The 27,677-nt window shown below is 38.0% G+C and overlaps 1 protein-coding gene across 17 annotated transcripts in view; it reads right to left on the reverse strand.

Moving 5' to 3' along the window:
• The window catches only part of ARAP2 (ArfGAP with RhoGAP domain, ankyrin repeat and PH domain 2), a 209,370-nt gene that overhangs the window by 156,707 nt on the left and 24,986 nt on the right, over positions 1-27,677 (reverse strand). For 13 of the 17 annotated variants that reach the window (XM_070069629.2, XM_070069624.2, XM_070069626.2 and 10 more), the window contains 5 exons: positions 21,479-21,537; positions 20,376-20,455; positions 19,512-19,603; positions 17,429-17,782; positions 3,806-3,875 (listed from right to left, as the gene is read on the reverse strand). In XM_070069629.2, coding sequence (XP_069925730.1) covers positions 3,806-3,875; positions 17,429-17,782; positions 19,512-19,603; positions 20,376-20,455; positions 21,479-21,537 — 655 coding nt within the window. The remainder of the gene's footprint in view (positions 1-3,805; positions 3,876-17,428; positions 17,783-19,511; positions 19,604-20,375; positions 20,456-21,478; positions 21,538-27,677) is intronic. The other 4 variants (XM_089327077.1, XM_070069627.2, XM_070069628.2 and 1 more) reach the window with 1 other exon arrangement.

Raw genomic sequence — 27,677 nt, forward strand, 5'->3', positions numbered from 1 at the left:
GAAAAATCAAGCCAGCACTATATGAAAAAAAAAAAAACAGCAATATAATAAAAGTGGATTATTTTTTCACTAGATCTCTTTAAAATTACTGCGGGGGAGGGAGGCCTTAGAAAACAAAAAGCAATAATAAAAAAAAAAGGGTGAGAACTTTCCACATTGTGACTGAAACACATTTCAGAAGGGCCTCATATAAAACCAAAGTGCCTGGCGTCAAGCCCTGGCTCCAGTTCCAGTTCCAGCTTTCTGCTAATGCATAGCCTGGAGGCTGCAGAAGATGGTTTAGGGATGTAGGTGCTTGCTGCCCAAGCTGGAGACCCAGAAAGAGTTCCTGACTTCTGGCATTGGCTGGGCCCAACTCTGCCATTATGTCCATTTGGGGATTGAAATAGATGATGGAAGATCTCTGTCAGTTTTTCTCTCTCTCTCTCTTCCCCTCTCTTTCTTCCTATAAAACACACTTCAAAAATTATAAATGCCTATAACACTGATAACATAGTTAATAAATAAATACTTCTTGTGGAGTAATGAAAAAAAACAGATTCCCCAGAAGTAATTATATATGCATGTGTATGTGTGTGTGTGTGTGTGTGTGTGTGTATGAATGAATGAATAAGACAAGCTAAATACCCTGTCACTTTAAACTCAGGAAGTAGTATTTTCTTAAATAGCTCATTTTTATTCTATTATGAGATTCCAAGACAATCTCATCATTTTCAACAATACAGAGTTGATTTTCTATTTTTCTTGTAACAACACAAGATAAAGACAATATAGAAAAAAATACTCAAATAACAACAAGCTCAAAATGCCTGTGTGTTTCGGAGTGTGAAAGTTTCCTTAAAGAGAGACATTTTAAAGAATCCCTTGAGCCTATACCACACAGATATCTAGGTCAAGCTTGTCATTTATCTACCACTTTCAGACAATGAAATGACCACAGGACAATTCTGCCCACAGCTGAGTGAGAATGGAGGTGAGCTGGATTTCTTAGCAGTGGATAAGATACCAAGGCTGTTGGGATGATGCGATTGTGTGTGATATAATGAAGGGGTCCTTCAGAGACAGGGCTGATGGACAGCACTGAGCAAAGTGGAAGAAATCTAGGGAAAATGGGCAACTCTGCACGCCACCTCCCGAGTATCCAACCACATGATCTGCAACTGCACATTTAGACATTAAAAGACCCAATGGCTCTGTTCAGAACCACTAAAATTGCTTACCAAGATAGTAGCTATGGCAGCAGCTATCCATCTCTTTCATCATAAGGGTCAAAACAAAAACTGTATCCTTTTAGGAAACCCTCACAGCGGTGCTTTTGTTTTTTTACTGAGATGTAACCAATCATCTGGACAACACAGGGACGAAATGCTTTAGGAAGCAGCAATTTAAAATTCAGAACTTTTAAAAATATTTGATATTAAGTTAAATAAATTATAACTCATTTTAATATGGACTTTCTATCTTGATTTCCAATCAAGCCTGCACCAGTATCTCAAAACTGAATAGGCCTCATCTCTGCACAGCAGCTGAGATGAGCTTTTAAGGATAAAAAGAACAGAACAGAACACAACCCATTTGTGCACAGTTACTAGAAATTATCCAACGGGAATAAGGATGCCACCACCACCAGAGCCCCGTGGCAATGGAAACCTGTCACACCCCTGAGTGGTCTGTTTCCCCTCTTTCACTCAAACTAGGAAAGGACACTGAAAACAATCAGCTGTCAGATTCCATCCAATATGGAGACCACACTGTGCTCACCCTAGGCAGTCACACTCTACATTCAAATGAACAAAGGAACTAGAAACACTTGCTAAGGGAGAAGGACAGCTTTTAAGAAGTATTCATCTCATCATCTTGGAAACCTCAAAGCGGTGTGCTTAAACCAATTTGATGCTTTATCTAGATCTCTGCAAAGTGAAACCAAACAATTAACACTTCTCTCAACCTACTGTTCTCAGCAGCATAGCACACAGTCTGTGCTCTGTCCTCTCTGAAAGCATACGCTTTTCTGCCCTGCAGCACTGAAGCAGCAGTCTACAGGTCTACCCAAGTCACAACATCACATAATTTGGCACAGGGGATCTCTAAATCATAAAGAAATAAGGTTAGGTTATAAGCTATAAATTAAAGGAATTGGTTAAGTCTTAAAAAATTAGTATATTAAGACAAAGTCTATAGTTAATAAAAAAAAATACCTGATTTACTAACCTAAATATGTGGCATATTTACTAGTTCTAACTTTTTATTAAGGACAGGTTCAACCACAGAGAAGTTAAGAGCACAGTACAACAAATAACCCTATAACCTCCAGCTTCATTTGACAAATTATTCCATCTTCAGAATTGGATTTATCTAACTCTGTATGTGTGCTAATGTATATGTTTGCAGAGATCAATATGGAGAACCATAGTATTTGAAAAACATTCACAAAAAGATACTAGATCCCTAAATATTTCAACCTACATCTCCTATGAATAAAGACATTCTCACACCTATTAAGACATGCTGAGAACTCAGTTTGCTCAAGAACAGACAATGAGGTGACTTCAAAAACTTCATGGAAAACTTATTAAAATGATGTTTTTTTGAGACACAGACTATCCTTTTCCTAATACTCGGAGTGTGGTGTATTCCAAAATAACTATATGTGGACTTTAAATTTTAATTTATCTGTCACTAAAACATTTAATTCCAATTCCCATGAACTTTCTGAAATGTCTTTATTATTGTAGCCATTTTCACATAACAGTATTTTCAAAGCAACCTTATTAGCTTAATCTCTACAAGTCTCCTTCTCATCTAGTCTGCAACTAGAAAAAAAAAAAAAAAACTGTGTAGTCAAATGTACCATATGAGGGTTTCAAAAGGTCCTAGGAAAAGAGAAATTAAAAAGTAATTTGGCACAATATATTTGAAATCCATGCACAGTTTTTGTTCACAATACACATTTTTCATGAACTTCCTGAAGGCTCCTCATGTGTAGGTACTTCAAAATGTTTTACACCAAAATAAACATATTTTGGTAAACATTTATTTATTTTTATATTTTGAAAGGCAGAGTGATACCAAGGGGGGGAGGAGGAGGGACAGAGAGAGATTAATCTTCCATCTTCTGGTTCACTCTTCGAATGCATATAACAACCAGGACTGGGCCAGGCCGAAGCCAGGAGACAAGAACACCATCTGGGTCACTCATGTGTACATGTAGCAAGACTGCAAGCACCTCAGCCATCATCCACTGCCTTCCCAGGAGGGTGCTTAACATGCTGCTCCACAGCTGCCCCAGTGCACATCTTTTAATTCCATTTTCCACAAACTGAAGTATTCTTGTACATGGCCACACTCTCCCATGTGGGCACCTCCCTGTTCTCTCTGGTTTCTACCTATGCACATTGCCCCTTTCTTCAAGCCCTCTATCAAATTAAATCTCTTGCCAACTCCTCCCATTCCTAGAGTACTAAGCGTCCTCTCCTTGCTTTGCCCCTTCCCACTTACAATATCATGTGTAAACATTCCCCCTGCTCTCTAGGATAACAGCATTTCTTATTCATCTTTATCTTGTTCACAGCAGTTCCTAGAGTTTACAGAAGATACTCTATAAATAATAGTGAAATGTGAATAAAAAAATCTCAACTTTATGCCTCAAGACAGACTTAAATTATAAAAGAATGTTTTATTGTATTCAAATTCTTTTCATGTTGATAATCCAACTCCTATTCTTGAAAATCACACTGCTGGCTCAGTAGTGAAGTACATTTAGTTTGCAGAAAGTAATCTTTGAAAACTGTAAAAATGTACTTACCCTTTCATTATTGTAGTAAGAAATGCTAAGGCCATCAAATTTCACCCATCTCTTCTGAAACATGCGTTTTCTATAAAATATGATGAAATTGTTATTTTACATTTAAGTACCATAGACTTGAGTTTCAAATGGATTTGTTATGTAGCCACATTGAGAACATTCCCATTTGCTATTAAATAACACAGACAACAATACCTTAAGTTAATGGACAGTTTGGCAATGACACACAGGAAAAAGTTTGCATAATGACACTTTCTTGTCAGATGACCAGGGTATTTTAAACAATGACGTTGCTACCCATTTTGCCATACACTCTTGTAAAGGTTCAGTGCAAGGCAACATGATATGTACACTGCACACCAACCCATTTCCATAAATAAAGATAATCTTTTAATGAAGATAATATGCTTATGCAGGCTTTCCTTCCTCATGAAGCTTACACATCTATTCTACCTTAATTTTTGCTTTGAGATATGAACAATATTTGGCTAAAATCACAACATTTTTGTCAACTGGATTTACAGAGGCAATTATCTAATTTTGATTAAATGAGCAAAAAAAAAAAGCCTTATCCAAATATAAACATCCATTTTTGATCATTCAAAATATACTGAAACATTAATATTTTGAAATAATATTATATGAAAGGCAATTGCTGTTGGAAGTGTTTACAATATGAAAACCAAAAGCACAACAATATAATAACCCATTTCCTTTATAGGCTTAAAAGAGATTATCTTTCTGACAGTATTTGGGAAGAGTAAAGAACCACTTCTGCTTGGGCTTGTTTTTTGTTTTGTTTTATTCCCCTTTCCTGAAGTCAGAATATCCTACAGCTTGGATATCCTGTTTTCTACATGGCTCTCAGTTCAGACTGATACTATCTAGAATTTTTTAGCCTTTAACACAGATAATATAAGGAAACTCACTTCCTGTTTCAATTTTAGAAAAGATATTTCTAAATGCATAGGTAAACATCAACCACATCTACCCTTTCCTTTCACACTTTTCTGATACACTTAAGGAACTGGTATAATTTCCTGTGACTTTCAGAAGATTTAAAGATAGAAAAAAGAACTTCTAGAAACGCGGGAAACGTGACTTCCAGCTACTTCCCTCAGCCTGACACGGTATATTCAAATGAAATACAGCAAAGCTCCCATATTAATTGTTAGCAAATTTATCCTGCTTAATAAAATTAAACCAAATAGGATGAAATGGAGAAAACTTTGAAAGCTCATCAGTGCAGACACCATTTTCACATATAAGCTCTGAATTATAACTATAACGTAGTAAGATGTAAGGACCTTAACATCATATAGCCAACAAATGACCCCCCACCCTCCTTCCATCTCATTCTTTCATTTCTGTGCTTCTTTATAACTTCTCTTGGCCTGTCTGTAATGTGCTCTTTTCATAGTGCAACATCCAACAGCATTATATGACTCTGTGTTTTCACTTCTTCCAATAACCCAAGGATTCTTCAAATTGCTATCATTAGAGGTTGAAAGACAGGGTTAAATTTGTGGCACAAAGGGTTTAGCTGCTAAGGGTAATACGACCATCCCATATGACAGCCAGTTTAGATCCCAGCAGCTTCACTTCCAATCCAGTTCCCTGCTGATGTGCCTGGGAAAGCAATGAAAGATGGCCCAAATGCTTGGGTCTCTGCCACTCATGTAGGAGACCCAGACGGAGGTCCAGGCTCCTGGTGTGGGCTTGGCCTAGCCCAGCCCTGCCCTGGCCCTTGTGGCCATTTGGGAGTGAACCCGTGAATGGAAGACAGAAGCTGGATATCTCTCTCTCTTCCCCCTCTCCCTTTCTGTAATCCAGCCTTTCAAATAAAATTTTAAAAAATCTTTTTGAAAAAGCTGAAAGGTAAGGAAATATTAAGTAAAATAATTGTACACTGAATAAATTAAGCACTTTGCATTCTTTTTATGTTTCTCTCTGCCACACTTGGCGAAGGCAAATGTACACCTTCCCACACAATCCTGAGGGTAACTCGGCAAAGCCAGATTTTCTTTTGGCCTTCATCCATCTTATATTGTGAATGGTGGACATCTAGGGCTTAGTAGCACAAATAATTTTCCTCTTAAAATAAAAACAGGCAACATCTGTGGAGAGCTACCCACTTCTGCTCCCTGCCCAAACTCCTTATCATTCAGTTGTACTTCAACCACCATCACAGAAATACCTTTTCTGATAACCCAATCAAAAGCACATCTCAAAGCCATTCTTTCTCACAGGAGCCTCTACTTTTCCTCATAGGACATAATACAGGTGCTGTTTATACCCGTATTTGTGTCCTTCCTTATTGTCTCCAACCTGCCCCTAGGCTTCAGAAACAAAGTCCAAGAATGTTCCCTTCTCTGTATCATGTGAGTAGGCACCAAGAAAGAACATGGCTGAGTGAATGAGTGATGGGATTAAGCACACAGGCAGGATGACACAAATAAAGACTTAAACAACCAGCACTCGCATCATCAGACTCTTTTAAAAGAAGGCTGAGAGAAGGCAGGAAAACTTCTAAAAACTCAGAATTAAATTCCATGTTTCAAATCCTGCCAGGCTCCAAGGGCAACTACTTTATGTTACTTAAAACTGTTTAATCACAGTCAGTTCGACTCATGAAGCTTTTTCAGAATCCCATCACCATCTGGACAGTCTGCAACGGGAGGCATCAACCAAGAGCTTAATAGCCATGTCCACGGGAAAATGGGGAGAGGAAGAAAGAGGGCAGATAGCTTGGTATCTGTGAGGCTTACAGATCAAAGATGGCACCATCTGACCAGATCCGCCTTCCCTCTCAGACACTGATACTTTAAAGGACAAACTCTACTCTTGGCTAAGAAAAGCCAAATACAACCTCAGCCCAGGAGAGCCTTAGCTCCTAAGATATTTTCCCAGCACTTTAATTTTCTCAACCACCAGGTAACTACATTCACTTATTGAAAATTCAATGTTTTTTAAAGATTATTAAATCTCTGTAATAATACACAGAGGGAAAGGTAAGTATGAAAAATTCCTAGGCCAGCACTCTGGTGCAGCAGGTTAACACCCTGGCCTGAAGTGCCAGCATCCCATATGAGCGCCAGTTCGAGACTCGGCTTCTCCACTTTCCATCCAGCTCTCTGCTGTGGCCGGGGAGAGCAGCAGAAGATGGCCCAAGTTCTTGGGCCCCCTTCCCGCATGGGAGACCCAGAAGAAGCTCCTGGCTCCTGGCTTTGGATCGGCACAGTACCGGTTGTTGCGGCCAATTGGGGAGTGAACCATCTGATGGAAGACCTCGCTCTCTCTCTCTCCTTCCCTCCCTCTCCTCTACTCTCCTGTCCTCTCTCTGTGTAACTCTTTCAAGTAAATAAATAAGTCTTTTTTTTTTAAAAAGAAAAATTCCAGCCAAAAATTAATGGAAGCAAAAGCCACATGGCATAGCAAGTGAAAGAAGATACGTTCTGTGCTTGGGGAGCTATTTTGCAATCTACCACACTTTGCTCTCATTCACAGTCAGCCATCTACAGTCGTGGGCAGCAACTCTGCAGACACTACCTGCCTCTTTTCTCTACACCTGTTTGTGCCTTGTGACCATTCCATCTGCCATTTTCTCTGCTTAGAATGCTCTCTCTGTGCCCCTGGTATGGATGGCTCTTTCTTATCCAGAAGATATCAACTTAAAAGTCATTTGCAGTAACTGCTTATCCCTGCTTACCATACAGATGGTTTAGCTGCTTTGTTTTCTTGCTCCATTTCTTCCTCAGTGAAACTTATCAGAATTTGTGATTATATGCTTATTTTGTTTCATCCATTGTCCATAATAGATCTTGAGATTTTGAATACAGAAACCATTTGCAAGCAAAGCAAAGTAAAATCACTGTGATAGTTGCTAGCTTATCAAACGCACTTACTAAATATGTAGTAAAGGGAGCAGGCATTCAGCCCGGTGGTTAGGATGCCTGCATCCCTAATCGGGGTGTTTGGATTCAATTTTGGGCTCCAGCTCCTGACTCCAACTTCCTGCTACTGCAGAACCTGGGAGGCAGCAGTGATGGCCACACAGCTGGGTCCCTGTCACCTATGGGGGAAACCTGGACTGATCTGAAGCCAGGAGCTTCTTCCGGGTCTCCCACGTGGGTGCAGGGGCCCAAAGACTTGGGCCATCTTCTGCTGCTTTCCCAGACCATAGTAGAGAGCTGGATTGGAAGTGGAGCAGTTGAGTCTTGAACTGGCACCCATATAGGATGTCAGTACTGCAGGCAGAGGCTTCACCCGCTAAGCCACAGCGCCAGCCTCATCAATATTAATTTAAATTTCTATTTAAGCATTTAGAGGCACAGTCCTAGTCAAGCTCTTTCTTTTATAATTTAATTGAAATTTTGATGGATTTGTAGGTTTACCAATATGAAATCCAAGTTTCCAATAGCTAAAAAGTGGGATAATACTGTGAGAAAGGATCTAAGTGCAACTTCTTACCTTTAACTGACCAGCATTTAAAATCCAGTTTCACATTCACACAGAGAAAATAGGTTAACATTTTTAATTAGAAAGGTAGATTATTCAATTTTTATGTAAATTAATATAAGAAGCATCTCTCTTGCATGTTTAAACAGGAAAGTATCAAATGCAGATGTATAGAATTAGTTGTTTTTTCTCCAACTTTACTGAAGTATGATTGACAAAGGTTATATAAAGGTGCGTAGTGTGATGATTTGATACACACTATGAAATAATTCCCACAAACAAGCCAATTAACGTAGCTATCTCATGCTAGGCTATAACACACTATACTGTCCATTCTTCTTACATTCGAATGTCTGCTTCCTTTGATCAGTATCACTAGAAGGCTAACCTCATAGAAACAGATGGTTTCTATAATGGTGATTACCAGGGTCTGAGAGATGGAAGTAATGAGGAGATGTTGATGAAATATCTATTTTCAATTCTAAAACATATTTATAAACCATGTAGGAATTTATGGTGGGTTTTCAAGCATGTTAGTGACTTATTTCTTTAACAACAGGGTAAGTCTATACAGTTTTCATTTTGTTGTGTGAGAAACCTAATCTTTAGTGTTTGAATAAATAAAAAATGAAATTAAGTATAAAGAGTTCCAGTTATGTTTGTTTTCTGTTTATAAAATAACAAATCTGGGGCCAGCACTGTGGCATGGTGTGCTGAGCCTCCGCCTGTGGTGCCAGCATCCCATGTGGGCCCAGTTCCTGTCCTGGCTGCTTCTCTTCCAACCCAGCTACCTGCTCGTGGCCTGGGAAAGCAATGGAAAATGGCCCAGGTGCTTGGGTCCCTGCACCTTTATGGGAGACCCAGAATTAGCTCCTGGCTCTTGGCTTCGGATTGACCCAGCTCTAGCTATTGCGGCTATCTGAGGAGTAAAATGGTGGATGGAATATCTTTCACTCTAATGATGCCTCTCAAATAAATAAATCTTAAAAAGTGCTAATAAAAGTAGCAAAGATTTATTTATGTCATGCTTTTTTTTTATTATTTGACAGGTAGAGTTATAGATAGAGAGAGAGAGAGAGAGAGAGAGAGAGACAGAGAGAAAGGTCTTCCTTCCATTGGTTCACCCCCCAAATGGCTGCTATGGCCGGCGCTGCGTGGATCTGAAGCCAGGAGCCAGGTGCTTATTCCTGGTCTCCCATGCAGGTGCAGGTGACCAAGCACTTGGGCCATCCTCCACTACCCTTCCGGGCCACAGCAGAGAGCTGGACTGGAAGAGGAGAAACTGGGACTAGAACCCAGCGCCCATATGGGATGCTGATGCCGCAGGCGGAGGATTAACCAAGTGAGCCATGGTGCCGGCTCCTATGTCATGCTTAGTTCCAAGTCCTATGCCAAGCCACGCACAAATATTAACTCATTTAAGCCTCCAACCAACCATACATTCCCACTTTACAGATAAACTCACTGAGACACAGGTCAGTTACATACAACTAGCAGAGGGCACAACTGGGAGTCACACTGAGCATTCCCTTCCCAAAGACTATGCTCTTAACCACTCACAAAGCAGACTCTACTACACGTAGCAAAGCGTCCTGGACACTCCCCCAGGAAGTCTTAACATTTGACCTCTACACACTTTATATGTGAGTTCAATTTTACAAAGTGCTTCAGAATCCCTGCAGGAGAAAAAGTTAAAGTAGACAGGAATCACATTAGCCTGGGCTGTATCTTACTTTGCGTTTAGGGTTCTAAAGGGAAACGTTTCTTTAAGACGCTTTTTTAGAATAATTTATAAGGCTTGTGCACCATTACTGAACGGATTTCTATAAACTCTTCCCTTGAGCGCTGGCAGGCCAGGTGGTGTACAGTTGCAACCGCTTTCATAAAAACAGCTTTGCTACCTGTGTCAGTGGCTGTTGTTTCGAAATATGCACCTCAACATTCTTTTATTAACAACAGCATAAACATACCCAATTAAATCTTTATCTGTAAAGTACTTACACATAGGTACCCTATTTAATTTCATTCCTAAGTGACAGTGGAGTTTTTAAAGATTCTTTTTTAAGCTTTAAAGAAAAAAACCCCTCAAAATCTAACATGCATGCTAAACAATTACAATAACTGAAGGTATCAGAGGCTATCAAATTGCCCCCTTTAAAAGTCACACAACTGAAGTGAAACTCAAAGGCACTAAGTCTAATTTACAGCTTTAACTAATCATAGTATTCAAAATCATCAGAAATATTATTTCTCAATTTCACAAACCCTGAAGAAAAGAGCTATCAACAACATGCTATTCCAGATTCATCTGTCTTATGTATGTAAACTAGAAGAATGGCAGCAGACTGGATCTGATTCTCTCCTCTAACCTTAATGAGGCTGAACATTTCTTATATCTATGATAGTCTCCAATAGTACAGATATTTATTTACTTAATGACTCATTTATCTACCTAATTGTTTATTATTTAATTACTTTTATGTTTGAGACATTTAAGCAATGCATTAGCAATGAATAAAGAAAATGTATATAATTGTATATATGCATGTGTATATAGGAATTGCTAAAATACTTCTACAAAGCGTTAACATTTAGCTACTCTAAATCATATGTTTTCAATTTTAAGAAAGCCAAGATATACGAAACATAAGATTATCAACAAGCATGCTTATATAATAAAAAAGACACATTCAAAATGTAAAAGTCCCAAAAAATATCCCTGGAAGCCAAAAGGTGCTATTATTTACCCAAAGCAAGAAGGTGGGCACTGGATAGTGATGTAAGATTTGGTAAAGACAAAATTATAAAAGCCATGGAACCCCCAGATAATGATGAGGGCTCCCCAGGATGCTGATTGTGCATTCGGCCTGGTGCCCAACCAGCCCAAACTAATCAAGTTCTCTTAGGCCTATATTATGATGGAAATCATGGCTTTATATATTTTGGTTACTTCAGACAGTTATATGTCTGAGAAAGAAATTTCAGATGAATGAAAAAGCATATAAAAATTCAGCAAGCAAAAAGATAAGCAATTATTAAGACCAAAACAAAGTAACAATTATTAACTGAAAAGAAAAATTAACTCTATGATGTTACAGGTGTAAGAGTATAAAGCTGAATTATATATAAAATATAAATAGTTTATATAACTGTATTTAGGGGACAACCATTCTGTCTGTGCTAAAGGGAAGGAGGAGAATGGTGATAATGAGTTAATATGATCTTTCGGGGCAGTGACTAAATCATAAAAAATAAAAACCAGAATAAAACAGTATTAAGATATATAAATTAAATAGTAAAAGAAACTACTGTAACAGTTATAAGCGGCTGTCTCTTGAAAAGAAATTGGAGGGCAGGAAAGGCCACCTTTTTTTTTAATAACCCATGTAGAACTTTCTGACACTTAAATTATGTGGTTTTAGAACCAATGAAAACATTGAATTTCAAAAGTTCAAGGTGAACAGATGCTTTTTTTTTACCTTAAACGAGTACATGTCACGGCAAGAACTGACTAGAACTCACGTGCAGTAACGTTATCAAAGGTCACCTGCCATAAAACAGTGTTCCTCTGAGCAGAAGGAAAATTGAGGTTTATTGAGCACCAATTAAATGTCAAGCCTAAAGTTACCTACTTTTCCCAGTGATCCCATAGAGGAAGTCTCACCCTTACACTCTTAGGTGAGCAATGGAGGTTCCGAGACATTCAGCCACCCAGTGCATGAATGATGTTGACAACTCTGATTTCTGTCTGTCTGATCCCGGAGCCCTTATTCAGTTCTCTGCAGCTGGACTGACTGGAAGGAATTAGCCAGGTTATTTTAATGGAGACAAAAAGAAAGAATGTTTTTCTCAAACTAAAAATAAAATTACAAAACTATCTATTCCTTGGCACAATCTTTGCAAGTGACAAGTGATTTTGGAAAGAGGCACCTAATTTTTGGTATAGAAAGATGACTCTTTATCAGGGATTTAAGATTCAATTTGAAGTTCCAGGTGTTCACAGGGAACACCTTGGTCAGACAGAGCTGATTCACTTTCCCACAACATCTGCATTTCAGTGAAAAACTGGCTCTGAACAGCATTAGCAGGAGACTGGCGGCACTCAAACAGCTGAGGACCAGGGAGAGGAATCACTCTACCAAAGCAGCCATAAACACTCTGGAAAATGACTCGACAATCGGTCACTGAAAAAGGTACAAGCAGTATAAGCTCTGAATGCCACCAAATCATGGGCTGCTGGCTCCTGGGTAGTCTGACTCCCAGCCTCTGCCCGGGATTCAATCTTTTCTTGGTATTTGACCTCTGGCTTTTTCATTTTCCCTAGATCTCCATTCAACTTGAACATGAATTTCACTGGCACTTTGCCCCACCTGGTTCTACAGCCCAACTTTTCATCTTTCAGTAAAATAACCCTAACCTCCACCTTGCTCTTGACCTCTGCTCTCCGTTTTATGTTTCAGTACACTCAGATATCACCTACCTCAGTGTCTTTTACTCCCTCTAGCCAGTATAGCGGTGCAGCTAAAAATGCTATTTTAATATTCCAGTTAAAAATGGTGGTAAAAATATTATCCATTTCTTCAAATTAACTGCCACTCTGAGCCTTAGAGTTTTTTCTAAGAAGTACTTTCTCAACCCTCTCAACCTTGCAGTCTTTACTCTACAGACCTTTCTGAACCAATTATTATACCCTGGTCTTTTGGTTTTATTGTTATTTGTATATATTTCTTATTTCCCTAAAACCAGGCAAAGAACACATCTTGCTTAATTTGCATCCTCCATATCCTGAAAAGATATACACATTATATATATATATGTATGTTTGTTATATACAAATTACTGAGTTAACTGAGTGTTTAGCTTCTGCTTTCCCAGGCTCCTATTCCCAAATCGGTCTACCCAATGGTCAAAAAAAATTAAAATGACAGAGAGAGAGAGAGAGATTGACTTAGAGAGATTGACTTAGCTAAATAAGAAATAAACCTGAAACATCCTGTCAAATAAAACAAGAAATTCTCTATATATACGTGTTGCAGTTTTTATGACTACATCCAGTGAGTTACACTGCGCACAGTAATCTTTAGAAAACAATGAGTTAAAAACAGTCACAGGGTTTCCCTGTCACAGAAGCAGAGATCTCAGTTCATGTACCTCCAAAAAGAAGAGTGGAACACTCTACCACAGTCTTTCCTCACAGAAACTGCTAGGACTCTTCCTCTAAGTTACTTATTCAGGAAATATTTGAATAAATTCTACCTGCTTTCTCATACTTGCATCTACACAGCTCTGAAAAGCTTGAGTTTATTAATTACAATTGGGAAAATGTGGAGGAGGGAACATTTTTAAATTCCTGAAATTCAGTGAAAATTTAAATAATTTACTGGTTTATTTGACTAAGTTTATATTTTTTCATATTAGTTTTCATATTAGTTAAATTTTCATATTAGTTAAAATAAATTTATTATTAGTTAAAATAAGTTAGTTTAATAAATTTGTTTTACTAATTTTATGTATTTCATTAGATTTTTACTGGTTTACTTTATTATATTTAAAAGATGGAGAAACAGAGATTTCTCATCCACTGATTCACTCCTTAAATGGCCCAATGGCTGGAACTGAGCCAGGTGGAAGCCAGGAGTCTAGAATTTAGTACAGTGGGTTACAGGACTCAATCAACTAAGCCATTACCTGCTGCTTCCCAGGGTACTCAACAGCAGGATGGAAATGGGAGTACAGTTGGGACTCAAATCCAGGCACTCTGATGTGCAATGTGGGCAACTCAAGTGGAGTCTTAACCATTTTGCCAAACGCCTGCCCTCCTTTGAGCTATTTTAAAAACATATAATATTAGGCTGATTAATATGCTTTGATCTGTTCGAAACACTGGCAATAGATTCAACATGCTTTCAAATTTCATGCAATTTTTAAACCAATACTCTTACTCCTTATTATGCCATTCAAAAATTTATTTTTTCATCTTCTGTGCTTAACTGGAAACTTATTTGATATTATATAGTTACTTTTTAATCAAATCTTAGGAAGTTTTCACATTCTGTGCTTTGACTCAGAACTGGCATTTTTATCTCAAAAGCAGAGAATCAACCATGTGCAGTAAGTTCAGTTCATGAATCTTACTATTTTATTTAACATCACTCATGAGGGAGAGCAGTTTCAAGCACTAATTGTAAAACAGTAAACTGGCATGTGGGGTTTTTTTAAACTTTGTTTTGATAAATCATGTATATGGCTATAAGGATGAAACATCCTTATATAAAACACTGAAGAGTTCACATCTCTGTTAATAAATGTTAGAGCAGTGGCACTTGTATAGAGTTGAGTTCAGCAGTTTGTGGGATAAAGTCCCTAGAAAACTAAAAAGAAAAATATAATAACTAATGCTAAGTTTTGCCCTGATCTATTCGACATAATCCTCCTATGCTAGGCAATGTTCTATTCAGGAAATTGCATTAAATAAAAGCCACAGAGCTGGTCGTCCTCAATGGCGCTTACAAGAAATCAATGAAAAATCTGGCACGTGAGCCCTGCTGATGAAAATTAAGGGCGTGATGGGCATCAGAGGAGAGGGACAGCTGCCACATTAAATCTAGTGGCCAGAGCCTATGCAAAGGGGACACTACAGTAACACTAGAGAAAGGGGAGATTCAAGTCAGGCTGCTTTCTATAGGAAGAGCATTTCAGACACAAAGTCAGTCTAGGGGCTCCCAAGGAGGAAACCTGCTTTTTATTACTCCACATTTAATAGAATAATAGAAAGTGGCTTCTTTAGTTTGTGATCTATTGGGTTATACTTTTCTATTTAGAACCCAGGAGAGCTGGAGTACACTGGCTATAACAGGAGATTTTAGCCAACCATCTAACCTGGTCTATGCCTTTATGACCCATCGCCATAAAGTTTTACTGGAACACAGCCTCATTCACTGGTTTATAAATTATCTATGTCTGTTTTCATACTACAACTGTTCAGCTGAACAGCTTCAACAGAGCCCATATGGCTCTAAAGCTTCCAGTATTTACTATCTGACCTGTTGCAAAAATGTTTACTGGCATCTGCTCTGTGGAATTCAGAATGCTGTCTCAATCAATGCTACTTGCATCAAACAGATGTGGCCTTGAGTTAAGAAAAGTTCTGCAACCTCTTCACAAGGAAGGAGAGCCATTATTTAGTCTTATTAAAAAGCACCTCCAAAACCCTCCCAATAGCCTACAGAAAATAGTGGAAAGGAAAAAATTCAGATTCTACTTCTGAATTAAGTCAAAGCAGTATAATCATGTAGGAGAGTTGTGACATTTCTTGGTGCGATAACAAGCTCATTTGTTTAAAATCTTATCCTGGTATCCAGGAGAAAAACTGTAAGCCAGAAACTAAATGATTTCCCCAATAGGACAAAATACAAATCTAAAAAACTAATATCTAAACTCGGGCAAATTCAGAATAGAAAGGATAGAAACTCAAAGTTCCATTACAAAGAAGAGAACTGTTCTGACCTAATCACAAGGCTTTCTCAGTGTACCTGGATCTCCAGCGCACCAACCCTATGGAGAATGACACCCCCAGGGAACTCAAAGGAACTGCCAGAGACACTGCACTGTGCACCACGGCTCTGCGGATTCTTCCCGTTCCCACTAAGAGCAACTGGCTCTCCCTTAACACTTACATTTTACAGAAATGAAAGATCTGAGCACACTCAAGTTCACTGTTTCATTCCAGCAGTACGTATAGTTGAGGGCTGACTCATGCCTTGGATATTTGAACAGGCATTTACCAATAACACTGAGGACCGATTAAAAACAGACAATACACACAGCATACCATTTTGTCATCCTAGTGTCACCAGAAAGGAGTGACTAAGTAGTCTGTTTCACTTTATTCATGATCTAATTATCTAAAACAGTGCGGCCATTTAAAGTATTAACCACATAATTACTAATCATAAAAGTCTGGGTTTTCTCCCATGGCTTAAGAAGTCCCAACTAGTCATCTGATGCTGTAGTTTTTCTTGCTAGCAAAGTTATTTTAGAGCAAATCAAGGATTTCTAGAAACAACACATTTCAGAGCAACAGTGGAAAAAACCTATAGGGACTCACCACATTAGCTACTTCAACATGAAAAGCTTAGTCCCAAAATAATTTTAAAAATCACAAACAACATTTCAAGTAGAGATTTCAAAAAACTGGAATGCCAGAAAACAATTCTAATTACATATAATTCCTCCCTGAAGTTTTGTCAATAATGTAAAATGCTTAAGGGACACAAGCTTCTTCGTAAATATCTGAAATGATAAATCTGTTTTTAAATGTATAAAATTCAAAGGATTCAGATTGTCTGTAAGACATAAAAAAATCAAAACAATGTATCAGTAACAATGAATGCCTAAATCTAACAATGACATTCTTCTACCTAACTACAATAGCTTTGTATTTTCAAACAGAGCACTGTTATGATATGAGCAAGAGCCAAGCAGAGTGGGCTGAGTAATACCAACTCAGTGTGCTGTGTTTTTCTTTTGCTACACATGGGATACCGCATAGCATATCTTGGTGTGAAGTTAGAAACTAACATTGGGAATCTAGACATGAGGTCATAACTTTTATTTATTCTTCATATCCTTAGTTGCAGCATTATATTACATATATCCTCCCCTGCATCTCAAGAATAGCATTTGTGGGGGCTGGCGCCATGGCTCACTTGGTTAATTCTCCGCCTGCGGCATCAGCATCCCATATGGGCGCCGGGTTCTAGTCCTGGTCTCTCCTCTTCCAGTCCAGCTCTCTACTGTGGCCAGGGAGGGCAGTGGAGGTTGGCCCAAGTGCTTGGGTCCCTGCACCCATATGGGAGACCAGGAGGAAGCACCTGGCTCCTGGCTTCGGATCGGCGCAAAGCGCTGGCCGTAGCGGCCATTTAGGGGGTGAACCAATGGAAGGAAGAGCTTTCTCTCTGTCTCTCTCTCTCTCATGTCTAACTCTGCGTGTCAAAAAAAATATATATATCATTTGCAAAAATGGACTGAGTCACCCTAAAACCAGGAACTCTTGAGGGGAAGGGTTTGGGGAGAGGCAGCAACCTGGCAGACTCAGAAATGAGTGAATCTGAATTTTTTTGAAATAGGCTACTTCTGAAATGAAACAAATGAGTAAATACATACCCTTGAGGAGAAAGCTTATCCAGCCACCCTGACTTGACCTTCTTCGCAGACGTACCATAAAAACAGGCATAGGGAGATATGGCATTTGAGGAAATGCCCGAGGAATCAGCATTTCCACTTGTTGAGCTTAGGGGGTAACTGTGCCTGTTTACTGGGTCCAAGCTCAGTGCTTTCTGTGTCCTCAACCTTGATGCCTTTGAATTTTTTCTTCTTAAACTCTGGAAGCATTCTTCCACGGTTGAGTATTCTGACTCAGAGGCAGACTCTATCATAAGATTGTTTTTATCCTCTCGAGGTATCCAAATGTCTTCTACTTTTTCTTCACTTATTTTCTCCTTCCTGTTATCATATATGCTAAATGAAAGGGAATGGAATTAACATTTTAAAGTTCCAAATGTGATTTAAATAATCAGCCATTTTTTTATTAATTAAAAATAATCACAGAAATTTAAAGCCAGGAGAATCTTAGGAGTCAAATAAACCATCTGATAATTTTAAACTCTTCCAGAAAAATTAAATATAAATCTTTTATTATCCTATGACATATCTGAACAGTACTATGAGTTTTTCTAATGTAGAATTTAATCTGTTCCCTTTTGTTTTGGGTGTTGGGAACAGGTGGTAAGGATGGAGACTGACCATATTACTATCATCAAAAATTAAACATCTTCAACAGCACAATCAAGTAGCCAGTTTAACCATTACTGTCTAGGCAACACTATGAATCACTATCTCATCTGTTTGGAGATCTTATTTTCAACTTGTTGCCCACTGTCTATGTTCCTCTAACTGACTCCATAAATTCCATGTTCTACCATAACGTAATAAAACAGAGAGTATGATTGCTGAGATTTTCAAAATTATTTTGCAATGCTAATGAAGAAAAACACTGCACCACACTACCAGCCAGAAAACAGGAAAGGGTCAGTGTATACTCAGAATGTAAAATCTGCATAATACACAATATTTACTAGAATGCATTCATATTAGCTAAGCACATCCCTGCAGATTTAAGGTTACGACACAATGGATTCAGTCACTGATAAATAAAATAAAACTCATTATTAGGAAGTTTTGGAAAATCAGACATGCTTAAAGGAAAAATTACATCCTCCTGGATATAATATTCTAAAAAATCAGTACTTCTCAAGAAGTAGCCTGGTCTTTCCATGTTTTGCATTATCGATTCATAAATGCTTTCTGAGGTTATTAAATTATTAAGTGGATTTGTTGTTGTTGTTATTATTTGAGAGGCAAAGAGACTCTGAGAGACAGAGACATCCCATCTGCTGGTTAATGCCCTAAATGTGCAATGATTGCTGCTGGGACAGACTGCTGCTAGGAGCCAGGAACTCAACTGATGTCTCGCACATGCGTGGCAGGGACCCAACTACTTGAGCCTCCAGAGTCTGTATTAGTAGGAAACTGGAATCAGGAGCCAGGGCCACAGCTGGGACTTGAACCCAAGTATTCTGATATAGAATGCAAGCATTTTAACTAAGCCAAACATCCTTTCCAATTATATAATCTTAATTTAAGGAAATCTGCATCAGTATTAACCTTATAAAATAAAAGATAATTTAAAATTAAAATAAATGCCAAGTAATGATCCAATATAACAAGCTCCCCAAAAAAATTTAAAGAAAAATACTATTTAAATTGATAACTACAACTTGTTTAACTTCATGTGTGACTGACATAACCAGAAGGTCATCAAGGATCCTATAAAGGCTGACCTGCTAACAAAAAGCATACATTATATTTGCAAAATTCTGCAATTCCCATAGTGATATTCTGCACTCTGCCTTTCTCCTTTATATTAACATAACTTCTTGTCTTTAAGAAAGACACAATTATGGTAACCACATATTTGCCACTCTGAGGAGGGGGTCGTTCATTTCAAACCTACCATGTAGAGAACTGTCACTATCTACCATAATTCAATCCTTAAAATGGATGCTGATGTGGAAGCATACAAACTTTACCAGTGTTTTCTTAGAAATAGTCTTATACTAGGAGCAAGAAGTCAAATTTTTAACATTTTATTCTAAACAATTAATCATAATCAACCATGACTTCATACCTTGATTTGATGCAGAAAGAGTTCCCTGCAGTATTTGCCTCCCCTTTGAGTGTTTCTTCATGGGCCCAAAATTCATTCTTCACACATCTCTTCTAATACAAGAAAAAAAAAAAACACATATATACACACACACAAAAACATTTAAAATTTTATTTTTAGTTTTGAGATTTTTTTTTTAGTCTGGTAACATTCTGCAAAGAACCACAATGCCTGCATTTAGTTTTATTAAACAAATATTTAATTGCTTAGATGAACTTTCAATCTGAACAATTTAATTAGGGAGACTATAAAATAGTAGCATTGTGATACTTTTTAAAATATTTTATTAAAACATTAATAGCTCATAATTTCAACTAAGAGGGGGAAAAAAAGAAGTTAACCAACAATAAAATTCATGGACTTCTCCCCAGCATTATTTTTGTCGTCCAGCTTCCCTTTCATCCAGACAAAGAAATAAACTAGCAAAAGGGCAACAGTGATGAAGTGAAAAGTCTTACTGAACAATTGAAGTCAAAATATATTAATCATTAGAAGTATATTCACACTTAGGAAGTCTACATTTAGATTTAAGGTAAAGCAAAATCTAGAGGAGGGGAATTATGTCTTAAAGGGAGGTTGTTGTTTTTTTTTAATTGAAGTAGCTTCTTTACAACAAATTTTTAAGTCACAAATCAAAATGTGCTTTCATGATATATATTTAAAGATATGGATCTACCATCATTTTATTGAGCAGAAATTTTACTAACTGGAAATCTGATTTTTCTGCATAACACATTCTTCACACTTACAGGAGAATGGAGAGGTATTTGCATGCAGAAGAGTAAAAGACCGATTATGGAAAAATATAGAAGATATGGAACTAACCTTGGAATTTTCCAGTCTCTGGAAGAGGAAGGTCTCTCCATAAGGAAAGATGGAAGATGAAATCTCCTCACTTGAATCTTCTGAAGGAATTATAAGAATAGAAAGATGTGAATAATGTGACATATTTTATATTAAAATTTAAAAACCTTGGGTTTATTTGATAATGATATTACAATTTAATCATTCTATAAGAATCCAAAATTATTCTAATTCTTAATCCCAAATCAACTTTCCAGTGGTCTTCTAGATACAGTACTCACTGTACATATCTCTGACTTAACAAGCATGGCATATGACTGTTTATTAAATTGTAACTGGTCAAAAAAAAAAATTGTAACTGGTCAAATGTTTCCTTGCTAATCTTGAAAATCCGCATTAACTTAACCAGGTGCATACAATGGAAACTGTAATGGTGTCATTCATAATGCCAATTTCTAAATAAGAATACTCTAAATGTCAGCAAATTAATTTTAGCTCTTATAATTTTCAACTGACAACTTTAAGAAGTCTGCCGATATGACAGCTTGCCAGTCACTCAAACTCCCCGAAACCACTGAAGGAAATTCCTCTATTACCAGGCCTACAACCACACCTACAAATAATTTCAAAAGAACTTCCACCATCCTTGAATTACACTGATTTACATGAAATCATTCTCAAAACTTGCATCTCTGCTATGGCAAACTGAGTTTAAGGGTTCAGTAGCCAGGCATTTGCCAGCATATAGTGAAGAAGAAAGTTCCTAAAGTTGTATAAGCTAAAGTTTTCAAAATGAATGAAAAGCCTCTATGTATGATCAATCTACAAAACCATCATCAGCCTGTGCCTGTTACCATGGCAAAATCACTTTCCATATTTCTTAGTTCTATAGCTCAGACTGTCAGAAAACATTTAATTTAGTTAAATGCCTTCGACTGTAGCCAATGATAAATGAAGCCAGATTTTCACATAAGCAAAAGTCTGAGTGTCTTTTATTCACTCACCTTTAAAAGAGTTTGCTGAAGTACAATGAATGCTAGTACATAGGCATTCCCATTACTCCCTACGACAACTAGCAAATGAGTGCTAACTAATTTACAGAAACTTTAAACACACAGACTCACTTTGCCATGCCGCAGATTTTCCAGGTGAGGTAGCAACATTTCTTCTCTCACGGAAATAGCTAAAAGCAAAGGGGAAAACAGTGAAGAGTTACCACATGTAACAAAAGGTTTTCTATACAAACATACTTCTGGGGTGGGGTACAAAAATAAATATGCCACGATGAGTCTGATTTCAAATACAGATACAACGGCCAAATTCTACAGATGTGCTCTTTCTAAAAAGCCTGAAATGAAGAGATTTCTTTGGATTTACAAATGTTTGCATCTCACATCTATAATTCGGATAAGTAAATTAGTCAAAAGCTATTCTGCACATAATTTCAAGACTGTTAACCATTTTAATTTTTGTTATTTTTGCTTTTTTTGTCATTAGCTTCATTAAACAAAATAAAAAATGTGTTTGACTGTATAAACACAATATAAAAGTACATAGAAGACCTTCTTTCAGAGACCCCACAGTCCTGGGAGAGAGAGAGCACAGGTTATTAATTAAAATGCAGCAAGGTAACAGCAATGAGAGGTAAACACTGTAGTCACAAAGGGTAATAAAGTTCTACTATCATAGAAAGAGTTCTATTTCTCCTTCTGAAGATAACTTCTCTTACATATATATATATCTTTCCAAGTAACTAAAATCAAGGAAATAATAAAGAACAAAAATCAATAAAAAAGAACATAGACAAAATTTCAAAAAAATATTACAACCCAAACCTCTTTTTTTGGAAAAAAATCACTAAAACTGACAAAGCCCAACAAAGGAAAATAAGAGAGAGGCAGCAGACAAAAATTAGCAATATCACAAATGAAGAATATTAAAAGATAATTATAGGGGCCGGCGCTGTGGCGCAGCGGGTTAATGACCTGGCCTGAAGCACCAGCATCCCATATGGGCGCTGCTTCACTTCCAATAAAGCTCTCTGCTATGGCCTGGGAAAGCAGTAGAGGATGGCCCAAGTCCTCGGGCCCCTGCACCCATGTGGGAGACCTGAAGGAAGCTCCTGGCTTCTGGCTTCTGATCAGCACAGCTCCGGCCATTATGGCATATTGGGGAGTGAACCAGCAGATGGAAGACCTTTCTCTCTCTGCCTCTCCTCTCTCTGTGTAACTCCAACTTTCAAATAAATAAATAAATCTTAAAAAAAAAGATAATTACAGATTAAGAAAAACTTTATGTCAATAAATTTAACAATTTAGAGGAAACAAATTCCTTGAGACACAAATGACCATATAATGTCAAATAATAAATTTTTAAAAATTTGTAATGAAAGTTAATAATAAAAATTATTTTTAAAAATACCATTTGCAAGGAGAGCTAAAAGAGTACATGTGCTTTGATAAACTGCTAGGCAGCTGCTTTTAAACAATCACCTAAATTAACAGCAAACATACCCCTAGGAAGATACTGAATGGACATGCATACAGAGATGTTACATGAATAAACACCCAAATGCATGCCTACAGGCAAATGGATAAAGAAACATTATTCATCAATATAAAGAACAAACTGACATGAATGTGTCAAAACATGCTGAGGGGTAGGTTTTTGGCACAACTGTTAAGATAACACTTGTGACACTGACATCCCAAGTCAGGGTGCCTGGGTTCAAAAGACTCAGCTCCACTTCTGATTCCAGGATCCTGCTAATACACACCTTGGAAGGCTGCAAGTGATAACCCAAATACTTGGGTCCCTACCACCTACAAGGGAAACTCAGATTTAGTTCCTGGCTCTTGGCTTCATCCTAGCCCAGTGCAAGTTTTGAAGGCATTTGGGGAATAAGCCAGTGGATGGATGACTTTCTCTCTCTCTCTCTCTCTCTCTCTCTCTCTCCCTCTCTCCATTTCAAATAAATTAAGATTAATAAATTAATTTCCTTAAAAGATCATGGGGAATACAGAAGCAAGATAAAAAACAATGCCTACTCAATGATTCCATTTATATGACATTTTACAGTGAATAAAACTGCGACTTTTTTACCACAAGAGGAATGGCTGCCAGATGCAGCAGAGGAACTTACTGCAAGTGTTACAAGACAACTTGGGAGTGCAGATGGGGAGAGCACTAAGAGGGTTCGATACCCTGATTGCTGTAGTGATCATACGGGTGAACACACACTTGAGGGCTGACATGTTTCAGATTCCAGAATTTCTTGGGTTCTGGGAGATTTATGTGTGCTTTACTGGCTGAGTACTCCTAATCAGAAAATCAAAACCTGAGACCCCAGCAGCTGAAACTCTTGGAGCATTAGGTGGATGAACAAAAAGTTTGAGATTTTGAAGCATCTCCAATTTTAGGACTTCGGCTTAGGGATGCTCAACCTATTTATGTTTGTTAAAATTCATCAACTTATACTTTAAATGAGTCTATGTTATTGCATGTCAATTCTATCTAAAGTTAACCATATACATTACATATGTACACACATATCTATAAGCACATATATACATGTGTGTATATATAAATATGAAGAATATTGAACAATGTTGAAAACATGAAACATTTACCAATAGTAAACAGAGGAAAGTTAAATGGCCAACAGACACATAAAGAAATGCTCGGGATCAGTAGCCATCAGGGAAATTCAAATCAAAACCACAATGAGGTTTCATCTCAACCCAGTTAGAACAGCTCTCATACAGAAATCAACAAACAAATGCAGGCAAGGATGTGGGGAAAAAGGTACCCTAATCCACTGTTGGTGAGAATGTAAACTGGTACAGCCACTGTGGAAGACAGTATGGAGATATCTCATAAATGTGAATATAGACCTAACATTTGACCCAGCAATCCCACTCCTGGGAATTTACTCAAAGAAAAAGAAAAAGAAATCTTAAAGAGTTGCCTGTTCCCCCATGTTTATAGCAGCTCAATCCACAATAATTAAGATATGGAATCAAACCAGATGTCCACAGCTGATGACTGGATAAAGAAATTATGGCATATATACCCCATGGAGTACTATTTAGCTGTACAAAAAAAAATTAGTTTTCTTTTGCACCAAAATGGATGCAACTGGAAACAATTATACTTAGTGAAATAAGCCAGTCCCAAGAAGACAGATATCACTTGCTTTCCCTGATCTAAGGTAACTAACAGTGTACCTAAAATGCAATGTACTGAAGTGAAATGGACATTTTGAGATTCAATGACTGTTTACAGCCCTTATCTCTACTGTTGAGGAACAATGTTTTTTCTTCATACTATTTGCTGAACTTTTCACTTAGTGTATACAGTAAACCTTATGAGTATAAAGTATACTGAAATAGATCTTGTCAAAAATTAAGAGTTGGAATAGGAGAGGGAGGAGGAAGAAGGGTTGCAGCATGTGTGGGAGGGAGGGTAGGGTGGAACAGGAAGTACCACTATGTTCCTAAATCTGTCTATATGAAATACATGAAACTTGTATACCTTAAATAAATTTTTAAAACACTAGTGTTATTATAAAATACATATATTTGCTGATTAGTTAAAAAATACATAAAATGTGCTTCTGAAAAAAAAGAATGCATGGCAGGGTATATTCATACAAGGAAATGCTATAATTGCAAGCACCAACATATATGGGACTCAGTATGCAAAACGACCTGGACTAGAATACACATTACATGACTGCATTTTTTTTTTTTTTGACAGGCAGAGTGGACAGTGAGAGAGACAGAGAGAAACGTCTTCCATCCATTGGTTCACCCCTCAAATGGCCACTACAGCTGGCGTGCTGCAGCCAGCGCTGCGTGGATCTGAAGCCAGGAGCCAGGTGCTTCCTCCTGGTCTCCCAGGGGGTGCAGGGCCCAAGCACTTGGGCCATCCTCCACTGCGTTCCTGGGCCACAGCAGAGAGCTGGACTAGAAGAGGAGCAACCGAGACAGAATCCAGTGCCCGAACCGGGACTAGAACCCAGGGTGCCGGCGCCACAGGAGGAGGATTAGCCTAGTGAGCCGCGGCACCAGCCATGACTGCATTTTTTTAATTTCACAAACAAGGCTGACATTGTGGAGTAGTATGTTGAGCTACCACGTGCAATGCTGGGATACCAGTTCAAGTCCCAGCTGTTCCACTTCCAATCCAGTGGATGGAAGGATGGAAGACCTCTTTCTTTCTCTCTTCCAAATAAGCATTTACTAAATTAAAAATTTACTTAAAAAAAAAAAAGTGGGGCCAGTATTGCGGCATAGCTGGTAATGCTACCACCTGCAATGCTGGCATCCCAACTGCTCTTCTTCTGATCCAGCTGCCTGCTAATAAACATGAGAAAAGCAGTGGAAGATGGCCTAAGTATTTGGGCACCTGCCACACAATGGGAGAGCTGGATGAAGCTCCTGGCTCCTGGATTTGGATTGGACTGGCCCAGCCCTGGCTAATGCCACCATCTGGGAGAGTAAACCAGCAGATAAAAGATCTCTTTCAAATAAATAACTCTTTCAAAGAAATAAACAAATCTCAAAACAATAATTCACAAACAGGCTATAATGTTCAGGAAATACTTTAGAGCTAAAATTTTATTTAAAATCAAGGAAGTGACTATCAGGATAAGACACTGTCATTTGCTGGGGAGAAACAGAGAATTTTACCAAAGGATTAGAAAATAATTCACCCTTTATTTGTTCATAATCTCCAGATTCCTGACATGTTAAATGTCTCCAGTTGTTTCCTCATATTTACATATTATTAGAACAAGTACCCAATAATCACTTGAACCTCTGAGTGGAGCATTACTCAAATTTTATACATCTTTGGCAATTTAAGCTAACAATATTGCTAATTTTTTTTAAAAGATTTATTTATTTATTTATTTGAAAGTCAGAGTTTCACAGAGAGAGGAGAGGCAGAGAGAAAGAGAGATCTTCCATCCGATGGTTCACTCTCCGGATGGCCTCAACAGCCAGTGCTGCACCGATCTGAAGCCAGAAGCCAGGAGCTTCTTCCAGGTCTCCCACATGGGTGCAAGGGCCCAAGGACTTGGGCCATCCTCTACTGCTTTCCCAGGCCATAGCAGAGAGCTGAATAGGAAGAGGAGCAGCCAGGACTAGAACTGGCGTCCATAGGGGATGCTGGCGCTTCAGGCCAGGGCGTTAACCCGCTGTGCCACAGCGCCGGCTCCGGCCACTGATAAATTTTACAGAAAAAAAATATACAGGACACCCAGTTAAATCTGAATTTTAGGCATACAAACACTTCTTTAGTCTAAGTGTGTCCCAAATATTTTGGGCTGTAATATTGCTAATTCTTACTGACCACTTACAAGATCCTATACACAGCATCAGCATTTTACATATACATACAGTATATGTGTATATATATATGTGTGTGTGTGTGTGTATACAATTATATATGTATATATGTACAATTATATATATATACTCATATATACAATCAAAAACATGAAATAAGATCATCTGTATTTTTAAAATAAAAATTAATACACAAAGCAACTAAATAACTTGCCCATGGTCACACATCTCTTAAGTAACTAATCTGGGATTCAACCTAGGTAGTCTAGCCCCATAAACTATTCTAAACCACAACACTTAATTTTAAAAATTCTTGGTTAGAAATTTATATTTTCATTTGTCTAGAAGTGAATTATCACAAGCGGTCTTACATATTTGGCCTAGTGGCTGAAATGCGCATGTCCCACATCAGGAGTATCTTTGTTCCCCTCTCCACCCTCCACTGTGTGGATAATGCAGATCCTTGAAGGCAGCAGTGAAGACTCAAGCAACTGCATTCCTGCCACAAATGGGAAAGGCCCAGATTGTGTCCCTAGCTCCAGCCATCAGAGATGATAGGGAGAAGGAATAGACGGGAGCATGCACTCTCCTTTATTTCTCTCTCTCTCCCACCTCTAGAATAAATTAGTAATTTTTAACATACTGAACATCAATTGTGGCATAAAATACAGGCATCAACAGAACAAATCTCAAAAATAATATTGAGTAAAATACCAAGTTGTAAAAGCGTATCATTTTTACACATCAGAAACATCTACAACAATGTTACAGTATCTGCAGTAAAAGTACAAAAGCATGCATGAGCAGGATAAATACCAATTTCAGAATATTTATTAGCTCTGGTAATGGAAGGAAAAGTGTCGCTCCCCGTCTTCGTGGAGGAACGACACAGGACCCTGCACTGTTCTTTCGTCTGCTCGGCCCTCCCCGGGTTTGCTGCTGGTTCTTCCCGGGTTGGCTACCGACCCTT

This window comes from Oryctolagus cuniculus, chromosome 2 (genome assembly GCF_051225735.1).
Source record: "Oryctolagus cuniculus isolate XC-2025 breed Fujian yellow rabbit chromosome 2, ASM5122573v1, whole genome shotgun sequence".
Lineage (NCBI taxonomy): Eukaryota > Metazoa > Chordata > Mammalia > Lagomorpha > Leporidae > Oryctolagus > Oryctolagus cuniculus.